This window comes from Mesitornis unicolor, unplaced genomic scaffold (assembly GCF_000695765.1).
Source record: "Mesitornis unicolor isolate BGI_N332 unplaced genomic scaffold, ASM69576v1 scaffold46536, whole genome shotgun sequence".
In the NCBI taxonomy this organism is placed as follows: domain Eukaryota; kingdom Metazoa; phylum Chordata; class Aves; order Mesitornithiformes; family Mesitornithidae; genus Mesitornis; species Mesitornis unicolor.
In genome coordinates, this window is record NW_010191188.1 from 1 (window position 1) to 24,888 (window position 24,888).

The window sequence follows — 24,888 nt, forward strand, 5'->3', positions numbered from 1 at the left end:
GGCGGGGGAGGAGGAGGAAGGCCTCGCAAGACCCCGGGGTGCGCCAGGCCCACGCCGGTCTGTCCCTTCGCCTGCCCTGGTGGCGTGGAAGGGGAGCGAGCACCGCTGTACCCGGTGCCTTGGGCAGTAGAGGGAGGGCAGACGCGCTGGGACCGCGGCAGATCTGGAGGGTTTAGACCGCGTTTTCCGCAGTCAGAATCTGGTGCTAGGCCGTCCTCGGCTGGGGGCCCGTGTCCTGCAGCTGCAGCGTGGGCAAGGCCGGGAGTCTCCTTTCCTTGGCCCTCGTCCCCGCAGAACGGAGAGAGCCCGGCCTGTGGGAACGGTACCGCCGGAGCGAGGACGGGGCCGCTCCCGGGGCAGCGAGCCACTGGTCTGCATGGCGAGGGAGAAATAAACGTGGGTGTGGGGGTCTCCAGCCAAGGACAGCGTCTCTTTCTCTTGCAGTTCCTGACTGAGCTCACCAGACTCTTTCAAAAGTGTCGAACTTCGGGGAGTGTTTTCATAACGCTGAAGAAATGTAAGTTTAAAGTCTGTTACTGGATTAAAGAGAGGTTTATCTGAGTCAAACTTATCGTGTTAGCATGTATATTACAAGATACAGTAGTAATTCAGTCTCTGAAAACAAGGATACTTGCATGGCTGTATCAATCACTGTAGCTGCAGTACCTTGAAGCAAGACTGTATTTCAAACTGCAGGACTTTCTAATTATTAATTGATAATTGGAGATCCTTAGATTTCTGTAAAAGGAGAATTATAGTGTTGGTTTTGTGTGTGTGTTTCTCTGGTTTCTGGCTAGCTGGCACTACTCAAATAGTCAAGTGTCCTAGGCTGCAGTTTGATGTGCATTTAAAATGTACTGCTGCTGAAGCAGGCAGTTCAGACAGTGTTGGGCCAAGGATTTACAGTTTTTTCCTGGCAGATGCAGTTTGTGGAACAGATCCTTCTGGGGTTACAGAGGAAGGGGTCAACAATTGGGCAGCAGTGCCAGTTCAGGTGGCCTTAAATTCCAAGGCACTTTACAGATCTCCTCATGAGCAACTTGTAACATCTCATGTCAGGAGGCATCTGGTGATTTTTAATGAAATATGTATAAACATTCTGTGTCTTTCAATACAGACGATGGTCGAACAAAACCAGTCCCACGCAAAGGCCATGTGGAAACTTTTGAACCAGCAGACAATAAATGTCTTCTAAGAGCAACTGATGGAAAGAAGAAAATTAGCACAGTGGTAAGTGACAACTTTGGGTTAAAAAGATTAGTGGCCCTATTTTTATTTAATGCCCCATATTTTAACTGCAGTTTGCCTTTACATGGATTTCATGAGAACTACCTTTTTTGATTCCAGAGAAACCATATGGTAGCCAAACACAGCTGGAGCTGGGGTGTTGAAGTGTTGCACTTACCTTGAATTCTTAATGCTTACACTCAGCATTACAGATGGCACAGTGGTTTAGTTTTGCTCTGTATGCTGGATTTTCCTTCAGAATGGTATTGCAGGACAGCAGTGAGTGAGTCAGCTTGTTTTCAGCTGCTGTGCTTTCAGTCAGGTGACGCTGTGTGGAGGGAAGGGGGAAAGGGATTGTTGTTTCCTGACAAGAATGTGTGGGCATGGTTGGACTCTTCTAAGCCTTAGTCTTGCTTAGCACACCTGTTTTTTTTCTCATTTACAGAGCTATTTGTATTTCAGGAAATGCTCATTGTAAGTTGAAAACTTGATGTGTATTTACTTGGAAAGAGATTGGTAAAGGTGTCAGCTGACTTCAGCTCTCCTCTGTGATGTAACCCAAGGAAAATGTTACTTTGAGAAATAGTGGAGAGGATCTGGGCTGCAACATATTTTTATGGCCCTACAAGTAAACAAAGCCTTCCTTAGAATGGTTCTTCCCATTTGAAAACACATGGACCTGGGACAAATCACTTCCAGAGGGTTTTGTTAATTGAGTAAGGAGTGCTTTCAGTTTTCTAAATCAGTGAAGTCTCATGACCTGTCAGTACAGCCTTAGCTGTATTAGCATTACAGTATTAGCCTTCCTACCACTGCATGTGATGAGTTGATCCAACTGTTGCTAGAAAGGCCAAATGGTCACTGGTGGGTAAACATGCACTGATACTTGGTTTGTAATGGAAGCCAGTGTTTTCTTGGTTAACCTCTAGTATTCCTTTTGTAGGTGAGCTCAAAAGAAGTAAATAAATTCCAGATGGTAAGTTTTGTATGTCTTTTGTCTTCCTTTTCTGTAGGTATTGGGGAGTAGTCAGTAGGAAGCACTGGACAGCTGTCATCAGGTTGATTCAGTGCTGAACTGGCACACAGATTAACCTTAGACTACATGTTTATCTGCATTTGTTTAGATAAAATACAATGGGATGCTTAAACCTTCTGCATTGGTTTAGAAACAATAGTTTCATGGTGTAAGAGCAGGATTCTTTAACTGAGAAAATGTAGATACTTATCCCCTGTATGTACAAAGTTGCCTCTAGTGTGGTGTCACTGAAGTATTTGTTCTTTTAATGTTTCAGGCATATTCAAATTTGCTGAGAGCTAACATGGATGGCTTGAAGAAAAAAGACAAGAAAAGCAAAAACAAGAAGAGTAAAGCAACACAGTGATGGAACGGTGTCCTGCTGTCACTGCAACAGACTTGACCCTTGCTCAAAGCGAAGTCCATTTGTTCTTGAGATACCACTTGTCTTTGGCTTTCCTTCCAGCAGGATACTGGGCTGCAATCAGTACTTTTGTTTAAACTGAGAGCAGAAGGTGCTTCCTGTGGATTGTTCTGTGGCAGGAGCATTTACAGGGTTATACCAAAATAGCTTTACACTCAGCTGCCAACTAGTTTTGTACTTATACTGCTGGTTTTTTTGTATTATACAAGTGGGCAGTGTAAAACCTGCTTGGGGGGTAACACGGGTGAATAGAAACACATTGTACCAGAAGCAAAGTGAGACTGGAGAAGGAGTCTCAGTGACAGATGCCCAGTTCTATAGCTAAGCCTCGGTAGTACTAGGGAAAGTGGGTGCCAACATATGATCAGGAACAGCAGCTTTCCTGTTTCTGTCTTACTTTGAGGGACAAGTCTACATGATGCAGTGCAGATGCTCCTGAGGCAGCCAGCACAATGCTTGAGCTCTTGCAGAGCCAGGCAGCTGTGCCATTGCTCCATGCTGATCCACCTGTGCTGACCCTGGCTCAAGGTGGCAGGCAGGACAGGACTGTGCATTCTGTTCTCTTCAGACATGGCTTAAAAATGCTCATGTCACCTAAACTTCTTTTTAAAGCTTTCATCCTTCACTATATCCAGGGATCTGAATTTCCTCATACTTCATATCTTAAAGTAGCTCCTTCATCTGAGCAGATGTAAGAGGTGAATACTGAACTGTTCCTATTAAACACAGTGAGAAATGGATTTGGCTGTAATGACTGATGTGACTTGTCTTGGGAGTTGCTAGGAACGGTATGGTTATTTGTGCCTTTAGAACTGACTCTGCTGATGCTACAGTGGGTGGTTCTGTTACAGCTTCCACAGTTCTCGGGAGTTCTTGGGTTTGTCTTTAAAGTTATGTCTATGTATTTTACCTTTGCCCTCCTCTTTACTACAAAAAAAGGGCAGGAAACATAAATAAGTCTTAAATGATTGTCTTTAGCAGGCAATTTGCATTGGTTTTAAGAGAAAGAAACAAACTGTTTGAACACCATGTAGGAGGTGGGGAGGGAGAGTGGGTGAACACCAGAAATCTACCCCTTTTCTGCACATTAACTCCAGTATTACTAATAGAAATACAATGCATAGCTAACTACAGCTGCTGTAACTCATCTTCAGCTTTGCTCAGCTTCCCTTCTCATGGGGCTGTGTTACAGTTTAGCTTCAAGATGATAATTAGAAGATTCCTGTCACTACTATGATTTTAACTTCAAACTTAATCTGACAACCCATGTGAAGGAAGCCAGTTCAAAACTTTGGTTATGCCTCTAGTACTTGCAGTTACTGTTTAAGTAAAGTCTTAGGTTTAGGTCCTTCAGGTGTGAAACAAGTTTTGCCTGTATCAGGTCTTACTTCTCTCGGGAAGCTGCTGCTTAATGCAAAAGTACAGGCAGGACAAGCGTGGGCAGCCAGGCTTTCAACAACTCTCTTATATAGAAATTAAAACAATTTAAAAAACAAAACAAAACACAAAGCTTTCACATACATACTTTTCAGGAAGGCTCAGTAGCAAAACCTTTTATTACATAAAAACCATTCTCAGAAAAAGTTTAAAACAGTGAAGAATATAATTCATCCTTTCTAATCCTTGAGCTAAGTTTCTCGTTTCAGTACTACTGTTGCACATTGATGTAAAAGCATTCTGAAACTATATAAAAAAGTTTCACACCTGCAGAGCTGATAACCTTTTGTGGCATAAAGACAAGAATTACATGCTGATATGTACATACCTCTGGCTGGAGTCAGACTTGCTCCTTAATTGCCTATAAAACATTTATTTCCACTTTTTCACAAAAATTTACAGTTCTATATTACACATGAAGTTCAGTTTGGACACAAAAAGGCATTAGCTGCCTGTCTTACATTATTACAGCTTTTTGTAATTCCTTGACAAAACACCACTGTCTGTTAATAAAAGCATCCCATAAAAGATGCTTTAAGCACTAGAACAAAACCTTGTATTCATCTCGGTAACTGTACAGGATGAGTGCAGGAACCCTGCAGAGGAAAGAAAAAGAATTTTTAAACTGCAAGTTCAAAAGCTACACACCACCTGTAGCAAGTCTGAGCAATAAGCTAACAGCAAGGGTTCAGCAGAAGACCAGTCAGAGTCAGCTCCTGTGGCTGTGACTGCAGCATTCCCCTTCATTCTCTATCAGTAATCTGAGGCCTTATGGCTAAGCAGTGTTCTGTGTGCAGGCACCAAATGAGAAAGGAAGACTCTGTGAGGGACTGCATTACATTCACACCCAACATCGTAAGGAATATTACTCCTATGTAGTAACTGCTTTCTGTTGCTTACACACTTGCAAACCACAGGAAGAAAAAAGAAGTTTCACTTTATCATTTAGTTGCCTCAGTAAACATTAGCAAAGCTGAAGCAGTTTTGGTGCACTCTAAGAATCAAAAGTCAATTTTTAGTCTCAATAAAAATTTAATTAGTACCTTCAAGCAGAACACAGGTTTCAGAAAATACTTTATAAATGAAACCCAAAAGAGAACATGAATACCCAGTTCTCACTGAACTGTACCAGTATATGCAAGAGTTGAAAGTTAGAGGCTTAAAACTGGATGTGCCCAGACTCTTGCAGCCTTCCCAGAATCCAAAATGATCAGCTGAACATAAATGTTTTTTGCTTAGAAAGACAGAGATGGGTTTTACTGTACCCATTGGAAAAGCATGCATCATTGTTTGCTTAAAGCTGGGCAGCATGTCAGCTGTGCCACATTCCCATCGTATTCCTTCACAGTAGGAGGAAATAAACATGCTCGTGAGTTTTAAAAGGCGAGCCGAGTCCCTCCCACAAGAAAAGAGGGTTACTATGTAGTGGAACAGCACTAAACCTGAATGTATAGAGTGGTTTGCTGTTCAGTTTTATGAACAAAGCAGCAAATGAGGTAGCAGTGGGCATACATTTTAGAATTTCTTGAAAAGGCTTATAAATGTGAAGAATTTATATTTTACCACACGTGAGGATCAGATCAGACTAAATTCTTCCCATTTTGTTTCATGTTAGCAAAAAACAGCACTCAATGGGAGCAAGCTGGAGCACAGGAGGTTCAACCTGAACATAACAAAAAACATTTTCACTGTGAGGGTGCCAGAGCATGGCCCAGGCTGCCCAGAGAGGTTGTGGAGTCTCCTTCTCTGCAGACATTCAAAACCCGCCTGGACGTGCTCCTGTGCGACCTGGTCTAGGTGATCCTGCTCTGGCAGGGGTTGGACTGGGTGATCTGTCGAGGTCCCTTCCAACTCCTCATATTCTGTGATTCTGTTTCATGTGAGAGCTTAACAAATTTACCTCTTTTCCATTTTGATACTGTAAATTTCATCACAAACTGCTTGTAAGTATGAACATCGCTGTTTTGGCCATCGTGACATCAGTTGTCTCACAGTAGCATCAAAGGCTTGTTTACCTCCATCAAACTAAGAAAAAAAATGACAAGGAACTGTGACTGTGTCTCACATTCTCTCATGAAGGAAATGCTCCTCCCCCTAATATTCAGTCTTTTGAACACTGTCATGTCAATGCTCCTTAATTAAACAGGTTTCAAACAAAATTCATATAAACAACACTGCAACTTGATTTTTAAAAATGATTTTAAGAAGATGTATTAAGAATTTAGTGATCAGTTTCTGAACACAGATGTTTCTGCAATAAAGCGGTGTAAGCAATGCAAAGGGCTCTACCAGTTTTGCAATGCTGGGTACAACATGAAAGCTGTGGTGTAAGGGTGGTCAAAAAGTGAATGACACAAACTGATGGTGTGTGGTTTTCATTTATTTTTTAATAAGTAAAAAGGTGACAGACTATCTCCATTATTTGACTGAATAAACTAAATATTTTGAAAATATTTTCAATTGTTTCACTGGGCTCTGATTACCAGATAAGCCTGTACAAGCTCTCCAGAGCAGCAGATACAAGCTATTAAAGTACTAAATCCAGTTCCAGTCAAGAGTGCTGCTCCTGAGTTTGGTTTTTTTGGGAGGTAGCGAGGCATCTCTAATAAGATCTTCTACCTTTAAAGCTACTGCTGTCACTGGAGGAAAGACGAGAGCTGTGTCTTTGATGGGTTTTTTCCCCGTAATCAAGCAGTTTCTGAGTAGTTAAAAGTGTTAATATAATACTTATACATCCCCTTTTTATCTTGGCGTCACAAAGAGATGTTTCAGCTACTGTACTTGAAATTATCATCTCTGTATTGGGTTCTCCTTCATTAACAGCTTCAAGAAACACTTTTGTTGAAACTGCTATTAATACTTCACTGGTTTCTGAAAATGAGCAGTAACTGACATTTCACTTAACTGCTCTTGGGGAAAAAACCACAGAGCTTTGGATTACACAAGACACCATTAGGCAGTCGTAACTTGGGCATTTGACAAGTTTTTCTAGCCTCAGTCAGGCTCCTTGAGTAAAAAAATCCTTTCAAGTTTTAAAACCTAATTCAAACACCTTGAAGGAGAAAGAACTGAATTTCGTGTTTTACTTCATTAGGAACAGAATTTATCATCTATTGTTCCATTAGAGTTTCAACAACATTACTGAAGTGCTTACCTCTAATGATAAGAAGTGTATCACAGTTGCTTTTGGCAGATCTACCTGTAAAGGTATCATCAAGAAATCAATATGAAACAGTTCTTCTTGCCAACTGGAGATTAACTATATACTGAAGAGAGTCAGACTTTTTGATTTCCAAAGCACTTGTGCTGATAGAACTGGGAATTTACCAAGGTTTTAAGCATTTCAAACTGTTCGTGGTATTATGGCAAATTCCAAATAAGCATAGGCAAACAGGCAGTATGTTTCCTGAAAAGCATATGCCACCTTGAAGTCCTTTGTGACATGGTCACCAAAGTCTAGAAGCTGAAAGCTATACACAAACAAAAGCAATGTTGGTTTAAATGTAAGAGCAAATCCAGCAGGAACAAGTCATTAAGAATTCACACCTAAACAGTTCTTAAATTTTTTTCTGTGCAATATAAACAATTTGAGATATTTTTCAAGTATTAAAGAAGCCTGCCATGGGTCTTACTTTACCAGAAGTTTGGTTGATTTTGGTATCTCTGAAGTGAGGCAATTGGTAATACTTTGTTCTGGACAGCAACTGCACATCCAATTCAATTAAGAATTTGAAATAAATTCAGGCTTCTGCCAAATACTTACTGCTAAAATCTCAATCTCACTTGTTTTCTGTTGCAGGCTAGAAATCAATGTCTGAAGTCTTGTCTGCACCTGCCAACAAAAGATGGGTAAAACTAAAATACACTGCTTCTGTAAAACAGGTTGGGAACACTTATTTTCTATTTCATAGATGATGACAACAGAAGAGGCTGCTTCTAACACAAGATACAGAATTACATCTTATTTAAACTAAAGTTCACGTTTAATCTAATTTTCAGTAACAATTCCACAATAATCCTTGATGAGCAGACAGGAAGGAGACTGGGGCTGAGCCACTCCTGCAGCAATGATAAAGACTTGATAATACTGGTACTGTACTAAAAGAGAGAGAACTGCACATTACAGTGGAGATAAAACTCACATACGTGGTTACAAACTGCCTGTTTCTGGGTGTTGGGTAACCCTTCAGAGGAGCATGAGAACCTGTGACTGGATACAGTGAACCATCTGTAGCTGAAGCAGGCTGAGCTGAAAGCCAAAAGTACGTGTTCATGCCTTCTAACACTTTCTTCCAGAGCAAGCTAGCAATTCTGCAAAAGCAGGACTGTACAAATGTAATTACAGCCTTGCACTACATTGCCTTTTGTATCTGAAAAATGCTTTTCTATATTACAAACCTAAAAACAACAAGTCTGTTTAGCTCAAAGTTCAGAAAAGAGTATCCACTTCTGTATTTGGGTTCCAAAAAGTATTCACTGCAGTGATTTTTTGTTGCACACTCAAATTTGGACTGAAAGGGGGTAAGATTACAGTTCTGTTTTACCACATACTCTAAATACCTTGAAACCAGTAGTCCTAAATGAACAAACTCTGACATTTGTTTCTACCATAATTTAATCTTTTCTACATTATTATCATATCATGTTTTAGGCAGTTGGCCTTTTCAACGCACTTGGCCTTGTTGAACCTCATGAGGTTCACACAGGCCCACTTCTCGTAGGCGATAGTAAAAATATGAATTCTACCATTCCTTAACTTCTGCAGCTCATTTCATAACATTTATTTGGTGCGTGCATACCTGAATTTCTTGACGACGCCTGGCACTGGCAGATAATTTTTCAGGAGCTATAACGCTAACATTAGGCACTACAAGGGTTCCATGTGATTCAAATACACCTAAAATGCAAACATAAAGTTTTAGATTATATTATTTCTTTATACAAGAAGTAGCAAGAAACAGAAAATTCACAAATACTAAACAGCTAAGGTTTGAAAAGCTCCTAAAAAAATACCCCAAGTCAGTCAAGTAGACAGAATAGTGCAACATGTGCATGTAAGTTTTCAAATGCTTGCTTATGAATTTGAGTGACTGGCTGGTAAGACTAAGAAACCTGGTACTTTACATCAGTGTTCCCTGACAGTAATAACAGGTTCCAAATAGCTCGCAGAATTTTACAGAGGAAGGTAGCATACCCAGTATCAAAAAAAGAAAAGCTATTACAAGAATGAGGCAGGTATTTAATGCACGGTGCTGCAGCAGTGTCAACGACAAAGTCAACAATAAACCCCAGCTCCCTCAAATAACTATAATTAAAATCTGAAATAGCTTATTTTGAAATCAAAATTGCCACTTCTGGTAATCAGGCACACACAGAAAAATCCAAGTTAAGCATGGCTTCCTCTCTGCCTCATCACTGAGCAAGGGGAAAAAACTGGAAAAAAAGAACCCAACCAACCACCAACCCACCACCCACTGTATGAGTATGTAAAATCTTTATAAGAAGTGCCAAACTATCCACACAGTGAGGACTTAGTTTCTCCCCAGTTAAGAAATGTTCACTGTTTTGGACTTTTCTTCCCTCCTGAATCACTGCATCAATGAATGCTTGTATGGGGAATATTCTGTCTGTTTGCCTAAGCACTTCTTTTGTTAGTTTGGAGAAAATTTCAGTTTTAGATCTCTTGGCACAACATTTAAGATCAAAAGTGTCTAACCAGAGGCACTGCTAGAAAGCATTGTCTTGCTCTGACTTTGGTAATACTTTTAAAATCTATGTTCCATAACATTATGTTATTGCACAGTTTTTAAGCAGAAAGAGAAATAGTTTGTATGTTCTATAATTAGAGACTAAATACCTGAAATATTAGTAAATGATCCCTTTTGACTTGGTACTGAAAGATTATCTGAGGTTTCTCTAAAAATAAACAGTTAGGGAAACAATTTTACAATAATGAAGAAATACTGTAGTAGTGCACGGTTTCAGATTATCACACAAACATACTTATTTCATTCCAACAGATAAAGAAATTTATGGAGATTTTCCAGCACATATCTGCAGATTAAATTATATTCTGGAACAGACAGCAAATCATACAAGATTACATTACAAAATCAGGTCTAGAAGCAATCTTTATGTTTCCTGTGGATACAAAAAAAGTGCACCCCATCATGCAAGAGTGCTATACTAGAATAGATTATGAGAATATTATCTCTAAATTACTACTTTAATCTACAGCTTCTTAAAGGTTTCTGTGAGATTAATACTAAATTTCAAAGTAATATTTATACTTGAGATCACACATATTCAAAGAAGCTTTCAATTATTAGTTTGGATCCCTTCACTTTCCATATTCAGGATTCCATAACAAATAAATTTGCAGTGTTATCACAATCATAGTTACTCCATTTCTCTGTTCAGCATTACCAAAGACGTGTTTTTCTATATTCTGTTCTCAGGATCTAGAAATACGGTAACTGTTAGAAAGAGTTATTTTCTCTCACAGCTTCAAATAGATGCTGCAGATCTGTCACAAAACACATGACAATCAGGTTAGTTGCAGAGTTAAATGTCAAGACTGGCTGAGGCCAGACAGAAGAGGTGGGGAGCAGGAGATGTCAACTACCTGCACCAACTACTGCTCGAGGTAAGCATTTCCCAGCCTAACAACTCCCTTCACTGTTAAGTCTATTCAGAAGTATTGTGCTATGGATGTCAAACCTGTTAGTTTCTGAATTCTAGTTTGTGTGGCTAAACCACGTCTGTTCCTGCTGTCATTACATACAGACATATATACATACACATATAAATACAGATGTGTGTATAATTATATATCTACAAAGGACGTGTGAATAACAGCTTATGCACACAGGTGTGAGTAGCCCCTCCTGTGATTTCCATACTAACTTCTACTGATGACAATAAATAGTAATTTCAACAGAGACAGGATGGTGGGGTGTTGCTGTGTACCCAAGTCTTTGCCAGGTGTTACTTTCATTTGTGCCAGCCAAAGCATACAGGTGTGCTACAATTATACCTTCATTTTAATGTATCTGCCTCAGAAGGAGAGTGCCTGCTTTGACTGCATAGTACATGAACATAATGGACTTGTGGTCGGTAACGGGGACTTGCAGGCACTCTGGCCATACAAGCAGTACTGGTGTTCCAGTGGCATCAGAGCTGGATAATCACACAGCCTTTTCATTTATGAAGTGCTACAGACCGTGGCTGTAACAGCAGCTAGGGAAATCATGCTCTTTCTCAGTCTCAATAAAATCCTGTAATCAAGCCTTTTGCTTTCTTTTCCCCTCAAAAAGGCGTTCAGCAAAGCTCCTATTCTTTATCAAATAAGAATAAGGTTTAAGTGAGCATAACTTAAAATAATTTCATTAAAACAAACATACATTAACGTCTGATTCTGACTTTTCACATTGACATGTTATGCTACTTACCTACTGCATCTTTCATCACAGACTTTAGTTTTCAGTTTCTGGATCAGGTGATCTACTAAGTCAGATTCTAAAATCCTTTTCTCCGTCTGTCTGTCTTTCTCAAAGGATTTCACCTATGATGTAGTTCAGCGGTTCTTAAGATTGTTCATTCTTATAACAGCATATGATAAACTTCTCAAATTTAATAAAAATCAAACTGGGTTATTCACCCCTTAAAGATGAAGCAGTCAAAGGGAAGAATTACCATTACCAATTAATCCCTGACAAATTTTTAATTAGGTTTGTTTGGTTTTTTTTTTTCTTTTCCAACCAACTAATTTCCTCTGCAATCCCAAAGCTTAAACTAGCTTGGCTACTTGTATTTAATATGTGGCAATTAATTTAACAGAATAGTTTATAGGTGGAAAAACCATATTAATAAAAGGATAATTGGTTTGGGGCTTTTTGTTCATTAAGGAAATATGTTAGAGTAAGACTTGCCCTTCAGTTTGCAAGAGTTAGACTCAAACATTCAAAACTTAAAATATCTGCTCCATTTCTACTGGGAAGAGATTTACCAGTACCACCACCATTCACCTCATTAGCATGTTCTTTGCTGGTTTTGCTCCAATAAAGCCATATTAAAAAGAACAGTCTGTAACAGTCTTGTGAAAAACACTGATACACTGTGTTCTCATAATCTACATGTTCATACAGTTATTTGCTATCTCTGTTACAATGAAAGGATAGGTAATAACAAGTGAAAAATACTTCAGTAATATACATTGGCTGGGTAACACAGACACACCAGATGCTGTCAAACGATTACTTTTTTCAGTCAGAAAATGAATCTTTATTCAAAGAATAAAGATATTTTCTCTAATGATCCAGAATCAACAATATTTTTAAACTTTTAATTTCTAAAAAGGTACCAGAACCACAGGCTGAAGAGTACAGAGGGTGGTAATTGATGCTGTGACACAGTCCAGTCTTTCCATCTTGACCTTAGCTCACAGAGATGAGGAGTGTGGTAAAACAGCTCATCTGAACTACATGGATTTCTTTAGATTTACAGTTTAGTTTTTGTTTTCTAACATGGAAAGCTGCCAACTGGAAAGATGACTGAGTCAACTAATTAATTTTGTAGATTCAAAGAAAACAGAGTCAACAGAAACCTTTTTCCACTACAGACACACCGATGACTCAGAGCCAGGCAACGTCTGCACTAATTTTCTAGTTTTCCTAGGTAAGGGGGTTGGTGAACGAGTGTTACGGAGGAATAAAAAGCAGGCTTCTTCAGAAGAACTTCCTACTACTTAGCAACTGAAACTCTATTTAAGCTAATTCCATCTACTGGAATATTTTACTGAAAATAATTATAGTAGAAAAACAATTACAACAACAGACTATAAATATGAAATACAATTGAGCATCCTCTGGTCCCATACTTACCTTCACATGACTTCCTTCTTTATCTGACACAAGAGCCACATATATAATCCCAGAACATCTGCAATATTCCTGCAGTTCTTCCTGGGACTAAATAGGAATTGGAATGGGACAGAAATTTGACAGATTATTAAAAGATCACTTAGGTAATCCAAGTCTCCTGTCCTCGATTAAAATCACTTGATACACAGCAGTTACACTGACCATAAGCTTCTGACTGACGAAAGCTTTGTTAACAAGTCCAGGAAGTGAAACTTCATTATGCATATGTTTATCCACCTAGTGCTCCTTAACAATTGAAACCTAAGTCTCCACTAAGAGAGAACACCTAGGCTCTGCAGTCCTAGCTCCCACACGGAAGAGCTAGCTGGATCTAGAAATGCACGCTCTAGATAACGGGATAACTTTACAATGTCATATCAATCAAACAGTGACCACCCACTGTCTGCAGCTTTCAGCTATAGCTCAGTGCTGCATGACTGCTACTCTGTCACAACAGCTGGGCTTCACATAAACCTGGGGCTGACTGACACCATTCTCAGTGCTGAGCTCACTGAAGGGCTTGCTATGCTGACTTAGCAGTGGGTTGCAGCACAGTATTAGACAGAGGCAAGAACAACCCAAATCCTCAATCCTTAAGAATCGCAAAAATAGAAGAACCCAGAGTGACCATAGGAAAAACATAATGACCTGGATTTTTTCAATTCTGAGGGACTGAAACTCTCAGAAACATTATGGCAAAAGATTTCAGAAAAGTCAGGCAATCGAGCGAGCTCAGAACTGCCTGCTCTGCAGCACGTGACCCGGAATGGACAACCACACAGTTTCATTAGTCACCAACTGGCATACTTAAGTTGAACCAGACTCATAATCCTCAGATAACCATCACCGCTATTAAAAGGGACTTCGGCATTGCCGTGTAGATCACTACTCCAGTGAGCTACTAGCGGTGAAAGGTCTGCTTAGTTTCAACTCGAGAAAAAAGGGCACAGCTTGGCTTGCCACTTCAATGTCCTTCCTACCACACATCTCTCCAGGGACTACATGGGGAGCCCACAGCATATCTAGTAGCTCAATTTCCTAAATCGTTTCTCTGACAGTAGAACAATGTCAATATTCTCTCTGCACATGACCATGTTCGGCCACCTGGATATATTTAAAAGTTGATGCTACTGTACTGTTCCAGACATGCCTTTTATTAAGGATTACTATTAATCTTTAATTATTAGAGAACAATACAGTTAACATATGGAGACAGAAATTCTACCTGGGACCAGTCATACATTATTTCAGCTGGAATTCCTGCAGTCCAGAGTTTCTGCACAATATTGATAGCTCTGCCCATTGACATCTGACCAACACTTACAACCAGCAGGTCACATGAGCTGACAGAAACCTGAAGGGACAGCAAAAACAAGACAGTGACAGTATTAGCCACAAGACAATCTTTTCCCTTCACAAGGCAGTTAAAGTAACAAAGGAGGATAAATATACTCATCAAGCTGAAGGAGGGATTAGATCCACCTCTTTTTAGAGCCACAAGCTACCCCAGCATGTTTAAGTCACTGAAGCTTAATCTTTGATGAAAAGCATCTGCACAGCCTCAGCTTGCACAGTATCCTAGCCGGTTCTGTTCTTCCCTTCCCACTCTGCCTAGCAAAGTTTATTTATTCTTATAAAGAAAAGTTAGTAAAATACACATTCCACAACCACATGAAATTCTGTGACACTATAAAAATTAATTAGTTTCTTTAAGTTTCCTTCCATCTCCACATTCTATGCTTTCATAAAGGGAGAAGTGGGAGGGGCAAAGTAACACTTAATAGCTAAATATCTACAGTTGTACTCTTCCATCTGAAACAATCCACAGGCTAAGAAAAACAACCCATTTAAATTAGAAATAGAAGCATATAAGCCTGGAGATCTTCTCCTCCCCTCATTCTTATTTTACTAAATAATTCTATGTCAAAAAACACAGAAGGAAATAGGTCATCTTGATGTTTGCTGTCCATTTCAGTACAGTACTATTTTGTAACACACGTGAACATCTTATTTTCTGCCCATTTCTGGCTACAATTAGGTTACTGAACTGTCAGGAGTAAACAAACAAACAAACACCCCACCTCTCCAAAAAACCAGACTTACACAATCCTCCACACCGGAAACAGCAGCAGTTATTTTATCTATAGCGATGCTGACTCCAACAGCTGAAGGAACTGGTCCTACCGTCTGTGGCCCTCTAAACTGTGGAATCTCAAAACAAGACAAAAACAAAATGAAAGACCTAAATAATTATCTTCGCAACACGTGAAATTTTTTTTTTCATGGTTGTAAAAAATATAAAATCTAAATTTGCTATGAGAGGTGAGTGCATACCAGATGATCATATCTGCCGCCTGCAGCAAGAATTTCAGGCACAGTTCTTTGTCTTCTTTTGATGTATGCTATAAACTGAAAGATAATGCCATTGTGCTGCTGTATTTTGTAAACTAGTCCCAGATTTATAGAAACCTGTAAAATAAAAATGAACATGTGTACAAGACCTGTACAAAAATTACTGGTTAATAAAATTAATACGCTATTAGCAGTATGGATTGAAAACACTGTTGTCGCATAAGGAAGACACATGGAAACACTCCTTATCTCAAAAACATTAAAATAAAAATAAGGAAATAATTATTTAATCTTAAGGCATCCCAAGAGACCTATAGCACAAAACCAAAACAGCAAGCCTCAAGAAAGCAGGAGGAGAGGAGGCCTTTAGTAGTCATCAGCTTTCTGTATTTTTAAAGTATTTAGTTTGTTTCAAGATTTAAAAATCCTTTATGTTCTCGGTAATGCTTTCAATCTTGGCTGAAAAGAAAAAAAAAGAGTCTGTGTGGCATTAGATGGCAATTAAGCCAGTGACTCCTGACTAGAAGAGCTCTTAATCTTAAATTGTGTCTTTAAAAACAAAAATAAATTTCAATGCCATTATTATTAGTTGCCATCAAAAGACACTGATGTGTTTTTTCTGTTCTAAAAATATTACTTTGCTTCCTGGCAAATTACATGGCCCAGCAGCGTAGAAATCTAGTAATTTATAACCAGAGTATTTCACAAACCTGAAGTTTTATTCCAAGTTGTTTTAACAGACCAATAATTTCCTCTAAATCCTTCATGCCATGCTTCAGCAGCTGCGTGACACCTGGCTTCTGTTTTATCATTGTGTTTAAAAATGGAAAGACACTACTTGCTTCTCCTTTCTGCTCAATGAATCTGTAGAGTCGAGAAAGCTAAAAACAAAAATAAAATCACCACCAGTAGCACTGACAGCACTCTTAATAGCTCACATCTAAAATATGAACAATATTTTACTCACAGCAAGTCAAATACCCGCCTTTTTTAGCTTGTTTTGCCTAGCAGCCTGTTTTTACTTCATGAGTTGAGAAAATGGATAGGCACAAATCTCAGTGTGTCCAGAAGTTAACCTCAACTCTTTATGCACTTTCATCAACACTTGAGAACATTTTCTTTAAAGTCTCAGTTTATTTTACTAAATACCACTGCACAGTATTCAAGTTACCCTTTAATTATTTCCACAGTCTGAAAAAATACATTTGAAAAAGAGAAAAGAAACTTGGGCAGTTGCAATACTGACTTCCAGAGAGAACACAGAATAAAATCAGACCCCTTCCAAAGAGACTGACCGACTTTGAACAGCAGAGGTAACGGTTTATTTTTCTTACGTTGGTTGAATAAACTGCAAAGTAAATAAAACATTACTGACTTACGGCAAGTTGCAGGAAATTAACACTGAACTAAAATTACTTACACTATTTGATGTGAGAGAAAGATTGCAGAATTTGGCTTCTACTTCTCTTTTAGTTAGCTTTTCAGTCTACAAGAGAAACAGATTCAAGTGTATTCAGCAGCTGAGTTACACACAAAAAAAATTACTGTTGCTGAGAATAATTAAAACTAAACTTTCCAATACCTTTAATGAAAGGTTGCATTTACAAACTGCAGTAATACCGTAAAAGAACAAACCCAATAAATAACACATTTTCCACCTATCTTGTAGTGAGGCTGTATTTAGCTTAGGTTCAAGAAGCAACAATAAGTGTAAGAATACTTCGTTGCAAAGCACTTCTGCATAAATACTGAAATGCCTATGTAAACAAACAAAAGAATAAAAGTAAAGGAAAGAGAAAACCAATTTCGTTGGGATTTAAAGACTACCTTAATTATTCAAATGAATTTAATCCATTTTCTCTGCTTATAAAGTAGAAAAGACCAACATGAAATTAAGACACATTTAAAAGTTTTTATTGCATAGCTTACCAGTTCCTACTTACATAGGTGAGTAATTCTCTCATAAATACATGTTTAAAAATCATCTTAAAACATCTCAATGCAGAAGTAACAGAAAAGTAATTACTCTAACTTTACAGCCCAGAGGTAGACAGACTTTTTATGCGTCAACAAAATACTCCCTGTTACGTTGGCAATGCGCTGTTACTCATTTTTAGAGACAGCTCCAAAAAATAAGATACTCTTCAATGATGACTACAGAGATTAATTTAATTATTAACATCTTACCACAGCATCATACAGAATGACGTAAACTTGACTGAGTTTATCCTCTGGTATCCCACAGTGCAAAAGCATAGCTTTCAGTAAGGCAGTGTGGTTCAAGTAAATACTGTAATTTCTTTCCTGACAAAGGGTAAATAAAAAAGGAAGGAGAAAAAAAGGTTTTATTAGCACTCCATCTTGCTAAACAAACCCAAAAAACACCCCAAAAATTTTCTAAACATTTAATAATAGTTCAAAACTAACTTTAGACCTCTCCTTCCACCACCTTACCTTACATCTGTAACTAGAGAATGGCAAGGCTTGTCCCACTCTACAATAATCACTTGCCTGACAGAAGAATGGTTTTACTTCAGTGGCACTGTAAGCATTTAATTAATATCTCCTTTGCACACAAACCTATGCTTCATGTAGGTTTACCTAGAAAATGTATTTTTTATTTAAATGACAATGCTCTATGACCATCGATAAATTGTGAAAACAGTTCTGTATTTGTTAAGGTTGAAGGGACTATCCTTTTTCAACACATTAGACTAAATATTTACTTAGTTAAAAATTTTGGGACGGAAGAGAAAGAAAAGATGATTAGAGAATCTACCTGTAGCACCGAAAACTCTTGAACGATTTCTGAAATGGCGTAAATTGCTTCTGCTATGGGCAAAAAGCTATTTCCAGTAGACGTAACAATGTCAAATGCACATTCCAGGAGTTCTTTGGGATGACAGCGGTCTAACTTCCGAGGTCTGAACACTCGCTCTATGCAGTATCTGAAGGAAACATTGAACGACGAATCAGCATCTTCAGTGTTCACTGTCATAAAGCATAGCATCTGTGCATCACGTCATCTGTATGTCCCTTACCTTTTCAAGTTTGATATGTTATTTCGAGCTACAAATCTTGCAAAAGGAATCTGAAAAACAAAACACATGAAAATTGTTGAAACAAAACATTCGGTCTGACTACAGTCTGGAACTGGAGACTGATTACTACCATGCATCATAATGCCATAAATATTTGCCATAGCCAAGAATATCAATCTAATCATCCCTGCTGCATCATCATTTGTTTTTGCTAAACAAAACCATTCCACCTCCACCAAGTTCTTGGAAGGGTTTGGAGAGGGACACAAGGACCTTGCTTAAATTAACCTAATGCATGCAAAATTCATTATGAGCACAGTAAAATACACAAGCAGGCATTTTGTTGTTTACATAAGATACAAAAGGAGTATATTTTAATAAATCTTTGGTCAACACATTTTCCAAAACAAGTAAAGATCAACAGCAAGATCAATATTCCTTAACTATGAATCACATTGTATAGCTTGATGTTACAAATGCAAAGGAAGGGGAAGTCACAGTGACTGTAAGTTAACAAAACGGAAAATAAAAAGTCACATTTTTAAACTGCCAATAATGAGCAAAAAATATAAAACTTAAAAACATTTAGGTGTTAAATTAAGTGCAAGGTAATTCAGTAGGTCAACATTGCATATAATTGGGTAGCATTGATAGAGGAATCGCAGACAGTAAAATTCTACTGCAAAACAGCAATTCCTCTCAAGAGCAGAATGATCTTCAGTAACATCTGTTTGAGAGGAACGTAAAACTGGGCAGCCTGTTACCCACATTCTCTATAAAAACATATAAATAAGAAAGGGATGGTGATACTGGAATTTTCACTAGTTACTGGATAAGTCTTGTCTCATATGCGCAAGTGAAAAACTAAAAAAACCCCAAAACCCTCACAAAATTCAGTAGTGACATCTACCACACTCATAATATGGCATTACTTTTACCTATGTTAAGGGGGAAAAAAAAAAAAAATTCTTCCCTATGTTGAGGAAAAACTTCGTTACTGTGAGGGCGCCAGAGCATGGCCCAGGCTGCCCAGAGAGGTTGTGGAGTCTCCTTCTCTGCAGACATTCAAAACCTGCCTGGCCGTGTTCCTGTGTGACCTGGTCTGGTGATCCTGCTCTGGCAGGGGTTGGACTGGATGAGCTTTTGAGGTCCCTTCCAACCCTTCATATTCTGTGATGTGGTCAGGCAGTGCTCCAGCTGTCAAAGACAAGACAGCACTACGGAATACAGGAAGGCACCGAAGGATACACTGCTTCAACAGTCAGTCAAAAGAAATAAACCTAAACCAAATTCGTGACTACTGAATCAAAGCTATCTACAAACCCCACAGCCCTCTTCAAACCCAGCCTTGCCTGCAGAAATGATACTACTTACTCTGAGGTCATAAGGAAGCATTACCAACATCCCACTGTGATCCATGAAATATGAAGCTTCATTATGTTCGTACAGTTTTTTATTTCTGGGCATCAGCAGTGGAGTATGTAGCTTGATGGCTCCTGCACAAAACCAGAAAAATATCATTTCCTATTTCAGAAGTAACATCGGCTTTTTACAAGCTCATGAACAACCTTGCAAGGTATGACAATCTCAACCAATACCTTCTAAAAATTACATTGTTTTAAGTGTCCTTAATACACTTTCCCTTTCCACCGTTTAAAGAAAGCCATCAAACAAACTTTGATGTTCTACCTTGCATGTTTTTTTGGCTCAGCAGGCAGCCCACAGAGAAACAGAGCACCGCCAATTCCACAGCCCCAGCAGAATCCTCACCTTGCCCTCCCTCTTCAAACATCACCTCTCACAAAAGCACACTCACGACACAGATGAGAAACTCTGCAGACACCAGTAGCACTGTCTTGATCTAGAGGCACTTCTAGAGAGAACCAACACTGCGCGGACACACTGCACCCCGTGTCTCAAAGACACACTGGAACTGTTTATGGTTCACTTTAAAACCTCATAAACACTGTTTTTTGCTGGCTATATTTTGCAACCATCTATCTGTATGAATCTAATCTTCATTGAAACCTTACTATTAACAATACCAATAATCACTGAAAAATACTTTCCTGTTTTAAATTCTCTACCGATTCTCAAGCAGCTATTTGATTATAAAAGCTATATTCATATCTTCAGTTGGACTGCAACATAAAGCATTTAAATTGGGGAAAAAAAAAAGCACCCCAAATACCAGGAAATGCTTTTAACTGTTACAGATAGCAGATACAATTGAATGGGAAAAAAAAATATACCCAACCTCCCCATTTTTTCCAGAATAATGAAAACTTTTCAATCTTTAAAATGCTGACAAGCACTTTCCAAAGTCTAACAAGCTTTAAATGGGGTGGGGGGGAAGGATGTAACTTCTTTTTACTTGACTTTGTATCTGAGTTTCTGATTCTTTTGTATTGGTAAACCCCGATTAAGCTTAATCAGATCATGATACATAAGAAAATCTCCCAGCTTCTATTGTAAAACTCTCAATTTTTATAGAAAATGAAATAAACACCTATAAAACAATATGATTTGTAACATTTAAATGTGTCAGTGTGAGCATAAGTTTTCTTCCTCTTTTAAAAAATAATTTTAAGCAAATATTATTACTAGTGACTAGGTAAGAGTCATGGAAAGAGAAGCCATCAAATACTGTTAAAATACCATGACACCAGCTCTGGTTCAGGAAGTTGGTGAAGAGCAAATCACTGCTAAAAGCAGTGCCACTGGAAGTACCACTGTACACTTGCTCTGTTTTCACACTCTTAAACCATTCCCACTCTGGCCATGTTCAGAGAGTGGTTACTGTGCTACAGGGATGCTTGGTCTTTCACTATAAGGCGATCCTTACATTCAGATCTACATTTTATGTAATACTCCCTACCTCTAAAAGGCCATACAGACTAATCAGAGCAACCAAATACATTTGCAGATATAATTAATATTTTCACTGTTCTTTCTATAGAAAATGTAAATCATTCAGATTTGAAGTTAACAGCTACTACTGGGATGCTGAAATAACAGCAAAAACAGTCTAAACCTTCAAATGATATGCACTACTGAACACACTTTCTGACTCATATGATAGCAGTAAAACCATTCCATTCCCTTAAATCCATTCAGCCACGAAAATCGAAACGAACAACTTCTGTAAACACACCCACCGTGTCTTTTAAATATCCGGCTGACAGTCTCACATACATGCTGCTGTATCTTGGCTCCCCAGACAGAAAAACTACCCTGAAACCATCACAAAGAAAAAGTACGTATATAATTCACATACCATGAACACTCTGTATAATATAGGCTATCATTCCATGTAATACAGACAACAAGCATTCTGCTACCTTGTCCCACTGTAACAAATTGCAATGCTTACACAATACAAAATAACTACAGTTATATGAAACATTATTGCACTGTGTTACCTTGTATTTCTTTAGATTTATAAAGATTTAAAAGTTGAGAAATTAATCCAAGTAAGGATTACTTGGATTGCCATGATTTGAAAGGGAAGAAAACAGAGGCAGCACATTCTCTGTTGGCAATCAGCTGCAAATACCATTAGTTTGACAGAAATTCAGAGTAAAGAAAGTAATCATCTGGACATAAGCTCAAAGCTTTAGGAAGAAGGAATACAAGGTTCATATGGCAAGTGGTTATTCAAGCACACATAGTACAGATTTGTAGCTTTAAATGGGAACTAATACGAAGGTTAATCTTCAGAGATAATGCAATTCTCTCAAGCACGTTTTGAGTTTACCCACAGGAACACTTTTTAAATCCAAACACAGGATGCTCTGTGCATGCTCTAAACACCTACAAACCTTCAGCATGTCACTGTCATAGGTGTAGTCTATAGCTGGAGATATTCGCTGTGAAAATATCTGACTCATCATAGTCCGGTAGGCCTTGCCATCCACGTTTGCCAAGGTATGGTGGAGCACTTCATGGAGTTCAGACTCTTCCATTTGCGGTGGTGGAAGATGTTCACTTTTTAATAGCTCCACAGCTGTTGGTCGTGCCGCAGGATCATGGTTCAGGAGCCACGTAATAACTGATCTCTACAAATTAAACAAAAATTCCATAGCTTATAATTAGAATTTTATATATTAGTGGTATTTTCAACAAACTTCTTAGTCACATCATACTAGTAAAAAAATTATGAGACTCTACGGGGGACAAAAAAATAAAGCAGAAACTGAATCTTTGGGGTGGGTATTATTTGCTTATTAAATTATAAATGCCTTATTGTGTTGTTATCTGAATAAAATTTAGTAAAACAGAGATTATTAGAAATGTGCCTCTTGGGATGACTAAGTAGTATCCTTTGCTGTTCTATGTTATGCTAGCTCTGGCATCTCTTTATTAACAAAGAGAAAACAGAATCATATGTGAATCAAAGATCTGAGAGTTACAGATATTAAAGAAGTGGGGAATCTTGTGGGCATATTTCAGTAAACTGTATAAGACAGAAACATTTTTATGGTAGTAGTAAGAGGTAGATTGGTGTTCCACAGGCCTAACAGACAAAAAGCTAATGCTAATGGTCAACAAAAAAAAAGAGTCCAGTGGCCCAAGGAAAGAAGTATCTGGATGGTCCAGGAAAGATTACACTGCTCCTTACCACTTCATTTCTCTGCCATGGGGGCACCCAGAGCAGCTCTTGGCAGCTCTTTTCCAATTCAGAGTAGTCAATTTAGCTTTCATGCCTCTGTGTTCTGCAACACTGATCTCTTTCAAAAGTTTAAGTTAAGGGTTACACAATACAGCTGCCATTTGTCTGAGACCCCAAAAAATCAAAATTGTCCCTCAGAGCTTAAAAGGTATGCTGGTGAACTCTGCACTTCCTTACGACTGTGCTCAGGGAATTCTGTAGGTAATTGTATTTCCATGTCAACTTACTATAGTCTTCTGAATTTTTTTCCCTTACTTTGTTCTAATGTCATGTAATAAGAACTTGGCAGAGATTACTACTTTAAAATGAAGTGGGGAAAATAATAATAAACATTTCTTGACAGGGAATACCTAACAGTTAAAATGTCTTCAAAATTACCTGCTTTGCATGCTTGACTTCATCAAAGTCTTTAGGAAATACAATAGTGGGCTATAAAAAACAAACAAAAACCACATTTCGATTATAACAGACAGTCCAGCTTGCTCAGGCAAGGCTTATGTTGAAGTTCTACATATTTAAACAGAAAAGATAAGCGTTTTTATCACCCATGGGAAAACAAACAGAAAACAGAAAAACCCCACACGGCAAATTTAGTTTGAAGAGCTAACAGGAAAGAAAACAACAGTGAAATGTTTTTACAGTGTTTTGCAAATTGAAGATACTATCCATAACCACAGGCATTTACCGACTACAAATACCAACTGGTTCCTGAGAAGCACACAGCCCGTCTGAACTAAAGTCACGTCTTTGTCCGACATTTACACCTTTAACGTTTTGCACTAAAAAAAAATTGCAGCTAGAACACTGACTGATGGTAATGCCATGAGGAAATCCACAGTGCATCACGGGAATGCCAGTACCAGCTCCAGTTTTAGTCTTCACTTTTCATTAGATTTTTTTATAAACTTTTTTTGTTAAGCACTCCCTGTGAAAACATTTTTTCTACGTTTTGTATGCTTTTATTTCTCTTAACAAACCATTTGATGCACAGAATTAGTATCTTTTATATCTGTGTACTTACCAGTCTTAGCTGACCAAGAACAAAGATCCTTTCTGATGCAGTACTCATAGGATGGTAAGACATTTCAAAGAATATGATACCTAGACTGAACAGGTCCACTTTCTGAGGAAGACAAAAAAAAATGGAAACTCAAGTTTAATACCTGTGAATTATCTGCAGAAGATGACAGCAGAGAAAAAATAATGGTTTGGTTAAGTTTCACAGTATATTACAGCCAGAGAGAGATGTGGGGGTTTTGTGGTTTTGTTTTGTGTTTTATTTGTTTTATATTGTTACTTTTTGTTAAATGACACAATCCACTAAGATTTGGTAGACTTCAATGCCTTCTATCATCACAGCACTGCCATGACATAAAGGGCTACCTTCCCCTTTGAAAACATTTCAGCTTTGAAGTTCAGCTCAGCTCATCTCTGCATAGTAAACAAGACCCTCATTGATAAAATAAATGCACCCCCACCTCCCAAAATCAGTCTAGGAATCCAGGAGAGCAATATATGCTTCTGATCATGACATTTTACCTCAACTAAAGACTGCAGGATTTCTAGCCTATTCATTTATAAAGGTCCTCCATGATTACCTGCTTTCAACTTGAAGTTTCTGACCCCTAGTTGTGGTCACAGCACAGGCAGAAAAACTGACGTGCCCATGTCCTTCTCCCCTTGGTCTCCTCTCAAAGGAATATTTCTCATTCCCTTGCTCATCACAGCAGCCCTACCACAACCCGTTCCAAATTGAATTCAGCTTTGTTAAGCAGAAATGACGTAAGTTGTACCTGGTA

General features: G+C 38.4%; 2 protein-coding genes across 2 annotated transcripts in view; one reads left to right on the plus strand and one right to left on the minus strand.

Moving 5' to 3' along the window:
- Positions 1-91: 91 nt before the first annotated feature.
- Positions 92-3,404, plus strand: SRP14 (signal recognition particle 14kDa (homologous Alu RNA binding protein); the record flags this gene model as incomplete). Its single annotated transcript, XM_010186657.1, has 4 exons — positions 92-517; positions 1,118-1,230; positions 2,171-2,203; positions 2,520-3,404. Coding segments are annotated over 4 exons (662 nt in total), but the record flags the coding sequence as incomplete, so codon positions are not given.
- A 1,240-nt stretch (positions 3,405-4,644) lies between these two features.
- EIF2AK4 (eukaryotic translation initiation factor 2 alpha kinase 4) overlaps positions 4,645-24,888 on the minus strand; it is a gene marked incomplete at its 5' end in the record, with an annotated part of 29,164 nt that continues 8,920 nt past the window's right edge. The window contains 21 exons of the mRNA XM_010186658.1: positions 4,645-4,699; positions 6,004-6,128; positions 7,258-7,302; positions 7,867-7,935; positions 8,903-9,000; positions 9,961-10,019; positions 11,555-11,667; positions 12,986-13,072; positions 14,250-14,378; positions 15,128-15,235; positions 15,359-15,493; positions 16,087-16,257; positions 16,797-16,862; positions 17,564-17,680; positions 18,156-18,324; positions 18,418-18,467; positions 19,792-19,913; positions 21,576-21,651; positions 22,239-22,475; positions 23,468-23,518; positions 24,111-24,212. Of these exons, the coding sequence (XP_010184960.1) occupies positions 4,645-4,699; positions 6,004-6,128; positions 7,258-7,302; positions 7,867-7,935; positions 8,903-9,000; positions 9,961-10,019; positions 11,555-11,667; positions 12,986-13,072; positions 14,250-14,378; positions 15,128-15,235; positions 15,359-15,493; positions 16,087-16,257; positions 16,797-16,862; positions 17,564-17,680; positions 18,156-18,324; positions 18,418-18,467; positions 19,792-19,913; positions 21,576-21,651; positions 22,239-22,475; positions 23,468-23,518; positions 24,111-24,212 (2,184 nt within the window). The remainder of the gene's footprint in view (positions 4,700-6,003; positions 6,129-7,257; positions 7,303-7,866; positions 7,936-8,902; positions 9,001-9,960; positions 10,020-11,554; positions 11,668-12,985; positions 13,073-14,249; positions 14,379-15,127; positions 15,236-15,358; positions 15,494-16,086; positions 16,258-16,796; positions 16,863-17,563; positions 17,681-18,155; positions 18,325-18,417; positions 18,468-19,791; positions 19,914-21,575; positions 21,652-22,238; positions 22,476-23,467; positions 23,519-24,110; positions 24,213-24,888) is intronic.